The sequence below is a fragment of the Oryx dammah genome, unplaced genomic scaffold (genome assembly GCF_014754425.2).
Source record: "Oryx dammah isolate SB20612 unplaced genomic scaffold, SCBI_Odam_1.1 HiC_scaffold_3, whole genome shotgun sequence".
Lineage (NCBI taxonomy): Eukaryota > Metazoa > Chordata > Mammalia > Artiodactyla > Bovidae > Oryx > Oryx dammah.
Window position 1 is genome coordinate 89,681,023 of NW_024070187.1, and position 13,658 is coordinate 89,694,680.

The 13,658-nt window shown below is 38.1% G+C and overlaps 1 protein-coding gene and 1 non-coding gene across 2 annotated transcripts in view; both read right to left on the minus strand.

Moving 5' to 3' along the window:
• Nucleotides 1–5,536: 5,536 nt before the first annotated feature.
• PPEF2 (protein phosphatase with EF-hand domain 2) overlaps nt 5,537–13,658 on the minus strand; it is a 33,920-nt gene continuing 25,798 nt past the window's right edge. Inside the window, exons 13-16 of the mRNA XM_040237094.1 lie at nt 10,453–10,559; nt 9,119–9,282; nt 8,342–8,429; nt 5,537–6,229 (exon numbers count right to left, since the gene is read on the minus strand). Of these exons, the coding sequence (XP_040093028.1) occupies nt 5,976–6,229; nt 8,342–8,429; nt 9,119–9,282; nt 10,453–10,559 (613 nt within the window). The 3' untranslated portion in view covers nt 5,537–5,975. The remainder of the gene's footprint in view (nt 6,230–8,341; nt 8,430–9,118; nt 9,283–10,452; nt 10,560–13,658) is intronic.
• LOC120862311 lies at nt 12,663–12,769 on the minus strand. The gene has a single exon (XR_005720739.1). It is a non-coding gene; the product is annotated as a U6 spliceosomal RNA (small nuclear RNA).

Consider the following 13,658-nt stretch of genomic DNA (forward strand, 5'->3'; position numbering starts at 1 on the left):
CTGCATCTCTTACGTCTAACCTGCACTGGCAGGTGGGTTTTTACTAGCACCACCCGGGAAGCCCGTTTCAGCACATACCTGTCTGTAAAGCGTTGTTGAGATTGTTGGTTAGTGTCTAAAGTCTGTGTCTTTGGAAATATTTCAAGATACTCGCTCAGAGATTAAGAAATTTATAACCTTGTTTGAATCATTAAAACATAGATAAAAGGTTTTTACTTCTACAGAAATAAAAGTTCAGTTTTAAAGCAATGATTGTTAAGAGATTTAAGGAACCCTAATTATAACTGTCTGAATTCTGTGTCCAGCAGCAGTAGTATTAATAATTGCTTTAAAAATTTCTAAAATATTTATAATTTGATGATATGTCAAAAATCCCAAAAAAGACTGTTAGTATATTCTTTTTTTTAATATGATGGGTTTTTTTGTTTGTTTTTGTTTTTGGCCACGCTGGGTGTTGGTTGCTGCGTGTGTCCTGAGCTGTTTGTAAATTTTGGAGACTAATCCCTTATCACAAAGAGTTAGACACGACTGAGTGACTGAACTAAACTGAATCCCTTATCAGTCACATCACTTGCAAATATTTTCTCCCAGTCTGTGGGTAGTCTTTTTTGTTTTATTGTTTTCTTTGCTGTGCAAAAGCTTTTGAGTTTAAATAGGTCCCAGCTGTTTTGTCAGTTTGGTTTTGATAATGTACTGTGGCTAAGATGTCATCGCTGGAGGAAGCTGGCAGTTTCCTCTTCTAAATCTAAAAATAGTAGGTTTCTGAATTGGCCTCTCATACTTAGTTATGCCACTGGAAACAGCAGTTAATGTCTTACCAAATAATCATCCTTCTCTATTGCAGGGTAAACCAGTTAGATAAGCAGTATTGGCGCCTGGCTGCACTTCAGGATTACCTGGGGAGTATTTAAAACATCCTGATAGTGTGGCCTCTTACTTAGATTTTGATTTAAGTGGTCTGGAGTAGGGCCTCAGGCATTTTATGTTTTAAAAGCTCCCTGGATCATTTTAATGAGCAGTTAAGGCTAAATCACTGGATTAGAGGCATCATTTTCCTATTTTTTCCTAGGACAATTTAAATGTTCCTTTTAAATAAAAACTCCCTTAAAGCCAATCCCTATAAATTTTGAATGTTAATTGATAAAGGAAGTGTTCTATAAGCCTTGAGTGTGCAAATAGGACTTGCCTACCACAGGACACAGAGTCAAAAGGGTGTAACTAGCAAACAGGGAGAGCCCCTGAAGAAGGAACCAGAGCAGCTACTTCCCAGAAAACTGGTTAGGGTGAGCAGACGCGAAACCCAGAGTTTAGCCATCAGCCCTCCAAGCTCCACTATAAACAGTCCATCCTGAACTGACAAGCCAAGACCTTGTTCATGCTGACCCATCATTTTACCTGGTGAAGCTCTGCGGCTGTTGCCTTTGTAAGCCCCACCCTTGCTCTTGGTAGCAGAGATGGTCTTCTGCTACCAAGAGCAGAAGGGCTGCTCTCAGCAGTATATTCCTATACATACTCACCGCCCAGGGCTCTACTTATCCTCTCTGAGCTATCTTGGAGCTTCAGAGTCCTTGTTTAGCTTTAATCATAAAGAATAGTGTAGGGGAGGTTGTTGTGGAAATAACACGTTTTATTTGTTGAGTTTGAACTGTTTTCACGAAATAAGGAAAGCAAAGTCACTCAGTCGTGTCCGACTCTTTGTGACCCCATGGACTATAGCCTACCAAGCTCCTCCATCCATGGGATTTTCCAGGCAAGAGTACTGGAGTGGGTTGTCATTTCCTTCTCTTTCACAAGATAGGTCAGATATAAATGTGAATTTATTAGTATGCTTGGTCTCTCAGTTAGTGAAACAGGCAAGGCAAACACATGGGTCATAGGTATTCACTTAAAATATTTGAACTCTTCTCCAGATGGTACTCACTGTTGGAAATCCAGACTCTTCTGGAGTGATGGAATAAGAAAATAAAAAGTTTCCTAGGTAGCACAGTGTGTTGCTTCCCTATGCTCAGAAACTAACCACAAACAGTCGATTAAAACAACACACGTTTATTCAAAGTTTCTTTGGGTCAAGAATTCAGGCACAGCTTTACTGGGTCCTCAGCTCAGGGTCTTACAAGTCTGCAGTCAAGGTGTTGACCAGGCTGACTTCTCACCAGGAGGCTCAACCACCTCTGGAAGAATCTGCTTCCAATTTTGTTTGCAAAATTTATTTCCTTGTATGAGGGAAGATCCTGGCTTTTTGTACCCATCAGCTGAAAACCACATTTTGGAACCAACGTGGAACCACACCATCAACTCTCTGGGGTCTCCAGCTTGCTGACTGTAGATTTTGGGACTTCTTGGCTTCCATAATCATGTGAGCCTTACAGTAAACCTTCTTATAGACTAATCCAGCACCTGACAAGATAATCTCTTGCCTGGGAATCTAGCCTAAGAAGGTGTATAATTTGAAAGATTTTTATGAAACAAGCCACATGCATAAAGTTTTGAACCAGTGTTATTTATAATAATGAAAAACTAGAAATACATGTTTAACAATTGGAGAATGGCTGAATAGATTATATTACATCTATGTGAAATTATGCAGCCATTAAATAAATAATCATGAAGACTATGTAGCAATACAGATGTGAATTTATAAAACAAGCAGAACATTAAGTTACATAAACATTATAGTTATAACAAGAAAAAGTAAATAAGGAAAAGGATACATATGTTTTGGTCATGGGATTACACAATTTCTTATAACTTTACCAATAAGACATTATAAAAACAATAAATAAAAGGTATACAATGAAAACAATGAAGGGGTTGAATTATTAGTAGTTCTTAACTGGGATAGACCTCAGAATTTCAGAATACTTACACCTGGGTGCTACCTTGTGAAAATTCTGAGATGGGGCTGGGGACCTATATATTTAAAAATAATTTCATCCTCCATACCCAATACACAGGTGATACTTTTTTAATTGAAGCAGAGTTGATTTACAATGTTGTGTTCATTTCTGCAGTACAGCAGAGTGACTCGGTTGTATATATACGTTCTTTTTACTATTCTTTTCCCTTATGGTTTATTACAGGAAATTGAATATAGTTCCCTGTGCTATACAGTAGGACCTTGTTGTTTATCCATTCTTTATGTCACAGTTTGCATCTACTAACTCCAAATTCCCAGCCCATCACTCCCCCGTCTACCCACCTTCACAACCTCAAGTCTGTTCTCTATATCTGTGAGTCTATTTCGGTCTTTAGATAGATTCACTTAGAGTCTACATATAAGGTATAGCACATGGTATTTGTCTTTCTCTTTCTGACTTATTTACTTAGTGTGATAATCTCTAGGTCCACCTATGTTGCTGCAAATGGCATTATTTTGTTCTTTGTTATGACTGTAGTATTCCACTGGGAGTGGAATTGACGTGCGTAGTATTCCACTGTGTATATACACTGCATCTTCTCTCTCTGTTCCTGTTGATGGGCATTTAGGTTGTTCCATATCTTGGCTATTGTTTGTAAATAGTGCTCCTGTGAACACAGGGGTGCATGTATCTTTCTGAATTATAGTTTTGTCTGGATATATGCCCAGGAGTAGGATTGCTGGATCATATGGGAATTCTGTTTTTAGCTTACTGAGGAACTTCCATACTGTTTTCCATAGTGGCTGCACCAACTTACATTCCCACCAACAGTGGAGGAGGGTTCCCTTTTCTCTACACACTCTGCTGCTGTTGCTGCTGCTGCTGCTGTTAAGTCGCTTCAGTCGTGTCCGACTCTGTGTGACCCCGTAGATGGCAGCCCATGAGGCTCCCCCATCCCTGAGATTCTCCAGGCAAGAACACTGGAGTAGGTTGCCATTTCCTTCTCCATTCTATACACTCTCTAGCATTTGTTATTTGTAGACTTTTCAATGATGGTCATTCTGACAGGTGTGAGGTGGTACCTTATTATAGTTTTGATTTGCATTTCTCGAACAATTTCCCATGTTGAACATTTTTTCATGTGCCTATTGGCCATCTGTATGTCTTCATTGGAAAAATGTCTATTTAGGTCTTCTGCCCATTTTTGATTGTTTTTTGTTGTTGTTGTTGAGTTTTATGAGCTTGTATATTTTGGAAAGTAAACCTTTGTGGGTCATATCATTTGCAGATTTTCCTCCCATTTTATAGGGTGTCTTTTCATTTTGTTTATGGTTTCCTTTGCTGTACAAAAGCTTGTTAAGTTTGATTAGGTCCCATTTGTTTATTTTCATTTTTATTTCTGTTGCCTTGAGAGACTGATTGAAGAAAACACTGGTACAATTTATGTCAGAGAATGCCTATGATTGCTTCTAGGAGTTTTATGGTGTCATTTCTTAGGTTTAAGACTTTAAGGCATTTTGAGTTTATTTTTGTGCATAGTGTGAGGGTGTATTCAAACTTCATTGATTTACATGCAATTCTCCAACTTTCCCAGCACCACTTATTGAGATTATCTTTTTCCTATTTTATATTCTTGCTCCTCTATTGATGGTTAATTGACCATAGGTGTGTGGGTTTATTTCTGGTCTCTATTCTGTTCCATGGATCTGTGTGTGTGTGTTTGTGCCAAGTCCACACTGTTTTGATTATGGTAGGTCTGTAGTATTGTCTGCAGTCTGGGAGAATTACATCTCTTGCTTTGTTCTTTTTCTTTAGGATTGCTTTAGCAATTCTGGGTCTTTTATGGTTCCATATAAAATTTTAGGATTATTTGTTCTAGTCCTATGAAAAATGTCATGGGCAATTTGATAGGGATCACATTAAATCTGTAGATTGCTTTGGGCAGTATTGCCATTTTAACACTATTAATTCTTCCAGTCCAAGAGCAGGAGATATCTTTCCATTTCTTTGAATCAGCTTTAATTTTCTTTATTAATGTTTTATAGTTCTCAGCATATAAATCTTTCACTTTTTGGTCAGGTTTATTCCTAAGTATTTTGGGGTTTTTTGGTGCAAATTTTAAAGGTATTGTTTTTCCTTACATTCCCTTTCTGATATTTCATTGTTAGTATAAAATGCAACTGATTTCTGTATGTTAATTTTGTATCCTGCTACCTCACCAGATTCATTTATCAGTTCTAGTATTTGTGTGAAATCTTGAGGGTTTTCTCTATATAGTATCATGTTGTCTGCATATAATGACAATTTTACCTCTCCCCTTCCAATAAATAAATAAATTTATAAATAAATAAATTTGAATACCATTTATTTCTTTTTATTGTCTGATTGCTGTTGCTTGGACTTCCAATATGATGTTCAATAGAAGTGGTGAGAGTGGGTACCCTTGTCTTGTTCCAGGTTTTAGTGGGAAGGCTTTCAGCTTTTCACTGTTGAGTATTATATTGGCCGTGGGTTTGTCATAAATAGCTTTTATTATGTTGAAACATGTTCTCCTTAACCCAGTTTTTATCATGAATGGATGTTGAACTGTGAAATGCTTTTCCTGCATCTTTTGAGATGATCATGTGCTTTTTGGCTTTTCTTTTGTTGATGTGGTGTTTCCCATTGATTTTGCGTATGTTGAACCATCCTTGTGAACTTGGGGTGAATCCTACTTGGTCATGGTGTATGATCATTTTTATGTGTTGTTGTATTCAGTTTGATAACATTTTGTTGAAAAATTTTGCATTATAAATACAAATATTTATACTTATCAAAGATATTGGCCTGTAATTTTCTTTTTTGGTGGTATCTGTCTGATTTTGGTATCAGGGTGATGGTGGTTTCATAGATCGGTCTTTAGGAGTGTTCCCTCTTCAGTCTTTTAGGAAAGTTTGAGAAAGATTGGTAAAAGTTCTTTGGTAGAATTCGCCTGAATACACAGGTGATTCTGTTGCATATTGGTAGGCAAATTCTCAGCATAAAGTTTCATGAATTTATGGAGAATAAGGGAGACATTCCAGCAAGGAGCTCGGCATTGCTTCTGAGGCACCTTGGACGACGGGGACAAAGCTGGCCTTATTGTGCACCTGGGCTGCTGCAGTCACCGTTACTACTGTTTGTGACTTGTGGGCAATCTGAGACATCAACCCCTGAGCAGGACTGCTCCACAAGGCGGAAGGCCTCCAGGAATTCATTGATGTCAATGTGGCCATCCTTGTTGAAGTCAATGCTCCGGGCAAGGTCACAGATGCAGTCGTCTGTGATGTCAATGTTCATATGAGAGCTGAATAGCTTCCAAGTATGCCTGAACTCGTCCAGTGAGATGGACCCTTACCAGAGAGAGCAAGTCACTTTAGTGAGTCAGTCTGGTTTTCAGTGCTCATTTCCTCTGATATTCTTTCAAGGATGCCTATTCTCTACTGTTACAACAAAGACACCCAAGGCCTGCCATCCACTTTAAACTTCCAAAAGGATCACACTAAATCACTGGATTAGTGGTTCTTAGCTGGAAGCAATTTTGCTGCTCTCCTTATAGGGACCATTGGAGATGTTTTGAGACACTTTTGATGGTCGTGACTGGAGTGGGGGTAGGGTGTTACTGGTATTTAATAGGTAAAGGCCAGGGATGTTATTAAACATCCTAAAATGTACAGGGTGGGCCCCAAAACAAAGAATTACTCAAGCCCAGATGTAAGTAGTGCCACGCTGAGAAACCCTGCATTAAATCATCTCAGACATATGCTAATTTATTCTGCTTATAAAAAGCCTATGGATCTATACGTCTATGGCCAATTAATTTTTTACTAGGGTTTCAAGACCACTCAACGGGGGAAAGTAATTTTTTCAACAGATGGTAGAGGACAATTGGATATCCACATGCAAACAATGAAGTGAGACCCCACCTTGCACTACAAACAAAAACTAACTCAAATAGATCAAAGACCCCACTGTAAAAGCTAAAACTGTAAAACTCTTGGAGGAAAGGTACAAATCTTTGTGACCTTCAGTTACATAACATTTTCTTAGATATGATACCAAAAAAGTACAAGCAGCAAAAGAAAAAGGATAAATTGGACTTTAAAAAATTAAAACCTTTGTACACCAAAAGACACTACCAAAAAAGTGAAGAGATAACGCATAAAATCAGAGAAAATATTTGCAAATCTTACATCTGATAATGGGCTAATATCCAAAATATATAATGAACTCTTACAACTCAACAATAAAAAGATAACCCAATTAAAAAATGGGCAAAGGATTTGAATAGACATTTCTCCACAGATGATATACAAATTTTCAATAAGCATATGAAAAAATGTTCAACATTGTTAGTTATGAACAAAATGCAAAACCATAATGAGATATTTCACACCCAGTAGGATGGCTATGAAAAAAAATTTTTAATGAAAAAAACAAGTGTTGGTGAGGATATACAGAAATTAGAACCCTCATACATTGTCAGTAGGAAAGTAAAATGTGGGAAAACAGTATGGCAATTCCCCAAAAAGTTAAACACAGTTTTACCATATGGTCCAACAATTGTACTCCTGGGAATACATCCAAGAGAACTGAAAACGTATGTTCAGACACAAAGTTGTATATGACTGTTCAAAACAATATTATTCATAACAGCCCCAAAGTGGAAACAATCCAAATGTCTATCAACAGATGAATGGATAAACAAATTGTGATATGTTCATATAATGGAATATTATCCAGGTATAAAAAGAAAGAAACTGATACATGCTGCAACATGGGTGATCCTTGAAAACATGCTAAGTGAAAGAAGCTGGACACCAAAGGCCATGTGTCATGAGTCTATTTATATGGAATGTCCAGAACAGGCAAATGCATAGATACAGAAAGCAAACTAATGATTGCCAGGGAGAAGGAATGGGGAATGGGGAGTGACTGTTAATGGGTATGGGTTTCTCTTTAGAATGATGATGATACACAAGCTTGTGTATATACTAAAGAAGCACATTGTAAATGAGTAAATTATATGGTATGTGAATTATATCTCAAAAAAAATTGAAAAGGCCTTTGAAACAATGAGGAAATAGGGTGATAGTATATAAGACTTCCTTGTACAGTTTTTATAAACTTGTTAACCTGTAATTATTTAAAATTTTAAATAATACTTTAGGAGTGAGTGCCAAAGCTTTTCTGTTCTAGACACTCTTCATTCCTTTGTGGCAATCTCTGATAGACCTATAAAGGATATTACAGCTAATATAAATTCTTCCTGTAAGATGTTCTCATTCAGTTTGTCTTCATTCTTTTTTTCCCCAACCCCTCATCTATAGGGAGAGCTCATGTGGCTCAAATACTATTCTAGTTTCTGTTTTTAGCACTGCCACTAATTTTACTCCAAAAGATGCAAAGGTGGGAGTAAAATGCTTGCCATGTGTCAGAAGTGACAGGACGGTGAGTGCCTTTACCTGAGTGATCACTGTCTATGATCCTAAAAATGGTCTCCAGGTTAGACCGGTTGCGATACAGTGTTTCCAGCAAACTCGACTGTATGTTCTGCAAGAAAAGAAATCTCAATTTCCTTCTGTCTCTTATGTTTTTTTCTTCATACATAATTACACACCATCAACCCTGACAACAAGACTCCTGAAAGTTTTATGATCCCTCTACCCTAACCCCCTCCAGCCTACTAAATAATCTGATGGTTTAAGAAGCACCTACCCATGAGAAAAAATATAAAATTCATCATGATGGTGATGGTTGCACATAGCTGCAAATATACTAAAAACCACTGAACTCTACACTTTAAATGGATGAACTGCCTGATACATAAATTATATTGCAATAAAGCTTTTTTTTTTTAAGTACATTCCCCAAGGCCTCACATACATTACATGTAAGTATTTACTGAACAAATAACTTTTTAAATGGGGGATAGACCTGGATTTGAGTTCCAGTTCTATAACTTACAAAGTTATCCTAGGCAGATTATCTAACCCCAGTGTTCTCTTGGGTATGTTGGTACTGATTATATCTACCTCTTAGAGATGGTTTTGAGAATAAACCATGAGGCAATATATATAGGTCACTTAACACAAGTCTGACACACAGGAACTCAGCAGATAGTTGTTTCCATTCATCCTCCCTTTGGGCTTCTCAATATTTGGCTGTTACTGATTCAATGTTCTCTACAAGGGGCTTCATGGTCCACAATATGCTTTCATCAACCATTTTTACACGCTTACCTGTTGGCTCAGTTTTTCTTTGGCCAAGTTCTCCAGCCAGGACTTGTACGCCAGCTTGTTATCCGTCAAGCTGCTCACCAGCTGTGGCCTCAGCATCCGCCAGGGCAGCCCCAGGTGCAGCACAGACTCCACGGCTGCAGCCCAGTCGCTCAGGGTGATTAGACCTGTAGGAAAGAGATGACTGGTTGACTCATCACCTATAAATCTTCTATCCTGACATTCTTCTTACTATCTGTAGGTAACAGCAGTGATGAGTACTGTCACTATTCTTGTTGGTAATGGAAGAGCTGGTTGGAAAGTAGGGTTGCCAGATAAAATACAGGGTGCCTAGTAGATCCGATTCTCACACTACAGACTATAAGTATATCCCACATATTGCATGGGATATACTTATATTTAAAAACTATTTGTTGTCTATAATTCAAATGTAATTAGGTATTTTGTTTTAATTTGCCAAATCTATTTGGCAATACTCCTGGAAGTCACATAAGACTCTATATGCTGCTAAGTTGCTTCAGTTGTGTCTGACTCTGTGTGACCCCAGAGACGGCAGCCCACCAGGTTCCCCCATCCCTGGGATTCTCTAGGCAAGAATACTGGAGTGGGTTGCCATTTCCTTCTCCAATGCATGAAAGTGAAAAGTGAAAGTGAAGTCGCTCAGTTGTGTCCAACTCATAGCGACCCCGTGGACTGCAGCCTACCAGGCTCCTCCATCCATGGGATTTTCCAAGCAAGAGTACTGGAGTGGGGTGCCATTGCCTTCTCCATATATATATATATATATATATAAAATGTCATATATATACATATACACTCACATACACACATATATATGTATACATAGCATTAGTTATTTCTGTGTATATGAAAAGATAGTGCTATGATTTTAGGACTGTTACTGCTATTTTTTGAACTGGGCTACATGTAGTCAGAGTCCATTAGACATTCCACTGAGTTGAGAAAGACAAAATTTCCATCTTGGGTAATAGAACACAGAACAGGTAATCACACACTTACTGATGAGAAACCGAATTATTAGTCTTTTTGGTCTTGCATCCACTCTTGCAACCTGTCCCCTGTTGCTTTTTGCCTAGTTCTGGCTTTATCACCCTTCCCTTGACTCCATTTCTTTTCACCATCTTTGTTTATATTTAGCCAAGTTTACATTCTGTTAAAAGCTTAGAATGCTAGAACATCAAGTTGAATAAAATGAAGGTAGTCAAAGAGGTCTTCTGGTCATTTAATCCTTAAGCCAATATTTATTTGCTAATTACTGTGAGACAGGTTTTTTGACCAATTTTCTTCCTCTGAATATTTCACTTGATTAGTCTTACCAGTTTCATCTTTATCATGCTTCTTAAATTCAACAAGAATATCTGAGGAATGGGCAAATAACTTCTCCCGTAGGGCTCTCAGAGCTGACTCCTCCACTCTGCTAATCCTGGTACAGAAGATGACAGAGAACATTAGATTAAAAAAAAAAAAAAAGAGTCAGTATAGAAGAAATCAGGTCAGTCCCTCAGTCGTGTCTGATTCTTTGTGACCCCATGGACTGAAGCACGCCAGGCCTCCCTGTCCTTCACTATCTCCTGGAGTTTGCTCAGACTCATGACCATTGAGTCGGTGATGCCATCCAACCATCTCATCCTCTGTCATTCCTTTCTCCTCCAGCCCCCAGTCTTTCCTAGCATCAAGGTATTTTCCAACGAGCTGGCTCTTTGCATCAGGTGACCAAAGTATTGGAGCTTAATTCAGCATCAGTCCTTTCAGTGAATATTCAGGGTAGATTTCCTTTAGGATTGATAGTCATGGCTTTTTACTACACTGTCCTCTCTTTTTCTTAACATCTCAACCTCCCAAGAGCTCCGTCTTACTTCTTTCCACTGCTCTCCGGCTTTTCCCCATTGTGCACAAACAGGACTGGTCTGGGGAATGCTGCTGTCCTTCCCAGCGCAGGACAGTGGTTAGAGCAGAAGTCCCATAATGTGTTATGGAAAAATCCAAACGAACTTTTGGGCCCACCCAATACACTGTACCTCATTTTCTCCATCTACAAAATAGCGACAAAAATGGTACCTAACTCATACGATTTTTGTGAAGATTAAATAAGTAAATTCATGGAAAGCACCTAGAAGAAAGCCTGGCATGTAGAAAGCACTCAGCAAATGGTATCTATTATCATAATCATATGTTTTCTTTATATTTATTATTAAACATGGCAGGATTTATGAATAACAAAATATCACTAGTTTAGTTTCCTTATTCTTATGGAGTCAACATAGTCCTGCTGGGCATGGCACTTGGCCTAAAATAAGTGTTCAGTAAATATCTGTAGTTGAATGAACAAGAATACTACAAGAGATAAAAGGTAAATATAAACTCTGTCCTGTCTCATTGAAGCAGCAGCCATTCTATAAATGGTGACCAGATAATCTATCTTTAGAAGTGCTAAAAAAAAACAAAAAAACAAACCCAAAACAATTTAACCATCTTTGATGAAAGTCTTCCTTGAAGTTTAAGGTACATCACATAATAATCTCCATAGACCCTCAGAAAAGTGTGAGCTGCCTAAAAAATTCATCTCAAATTTCATGGGTATGTGATTGTATGTACTTTTTCTGGAGAATTTTTTGTTTTATCAGAGGCTAAAAAAAGTATGAGAGCCCCTAAAAGTTTAAGAGCATTTAAACTATTTTAAATGCAAAGCATTTAAACTATTTCTGGTAAGTCATACTCATTGATGGTTATCATTCAGGGATGGCGTATAGCAATGACCTTGAAGGCTGTCTCAATGCACAAGGCTCTCTGTTCCCTATGTCAAGCAGCACATATTGAGCTCTGCGTGGATCATCTGATTAATCCTCCAATACCCACTGAGGTAGGTATGACTCTTCTGCCCACTGCAGTGGAAGTAACTAGCCCAAAGTCACATAGCTAACAAGGTGGGGGGTCAGGAATCAGTCTTGATAGGTGGACTCCAGGCTGGCTAAGCTATGAGGAATGGATTTAAACCAAAAGTAAATGGATGCTGGGGATTCCCTGGTAGTTCAGCAGCTAAGACTCTCAGATTCCACTGCAGGGGGTGCGGTTTTGATCCCTGGTCCAGGGACTAAGATCCTGCATGCTGCACAGCACAGCCAAAAACTTAAAAATTAAAAAAAAAAAAAAAAGGATTCTGAATGAGGATTCCCCTAGGAAAAAAATGTTATCTTGGGTTGATGACTATGGAGACATATGGTTGGTCAAAGGCATTTCCCACCTTCTCAGTTCTCCATTTGTGGTCCAGAGTGTTGAAATTGTTCTGTGTAAATGAGGGATGTTGTACTTGCTTTAATACAATCAGTGAATATTTTAAAAAGCTGAGTGTTCTTTAGCTATGGTATTAATACACGTTATTTATAGGATTCCTCACGGTGACTCCTTTTGTAGTAGCAACATCTAAATCACTTGGAATCATGGTATTCCAGGTGCTGGGGTCACACCCCCTGGAGATTCTAATTTTGGAAGTCTGCGATGAGGCTCCAATAGCTGACTTTTTTTTTTTTTTAATATGGAACGCTTCATAAATTTGTGTGTCATCCTTGTGCAGGGGCCATGCTAATCTTCTCTGTATCGTTCCAATTTTAGTATATGTGCTGCCGAAGTGAGCACTAGCTGACATTTTTATAAAGCTCCAGAGACCATTCTGCATAGTGGGTTTGACTATCATTTAGTGAGCTAAGTTTTCACATCATACTTCTTTTTGAGTGATGCTGGCTCTGACTGTGTAAAACCTGAGTGTTTAATAACGCTTGAGTATTTAATAACTCAAGAGTGACTTAAAATAATGCCCTTTTATAGCACTCACACAAAGGGCAGATGCTAAATATTCTTGTGTTCTTTTCCCACTAGATTTATGCTGACTTTCATTTCTAACTTAGTTTGTCTGATAATTAAATAAGCTGGTTCAGCAGCATTATAACTGTATATCTTTCAGCAGCTTATACACTCCAGGGCCAGCTTCTCAGTGGGCAGCAGCACTGTAGAGCTGTTATGTATGTGGGTTCTGAAATTAGATTGTCTGGGTCAAGGCTTACTTTTATCACTTACTAGCTGTGTGACCCAAGACCACTGATTTAACCAATGATGTCATCTATAAAACTGATATTAGTAACACTGTATTTTATAAGCTTACTGAGAAATAATATGTAAATTCTTTGTAATAACACTTAGTGTATATTCAATAGTAAGCTCTCAACTAATATTAGAACTCAGGATCATCTCAACAGAAGCCATTTAAATAATATTATATGCTCCTTCCCAGGAAGAAAGAAGTGTTGAAGACAGTGAAGGAAGGTTTGTCTGTGGTTGACCGGGTATCGCAAACACTTTAAGAACGAAAGAAAAAAGCAGAGTGATCTTGGAATGATTTAGTGGCCTGTCACATGGATTTCAACTAAGACGTACCCACTGAGAATAATTTCTGCAGGAAATAAACATGTCACTTCCATAAATGATGGGTAGGCAGAGTGTATTGGAGGAAAAGAAGAGCCCCTGTTTT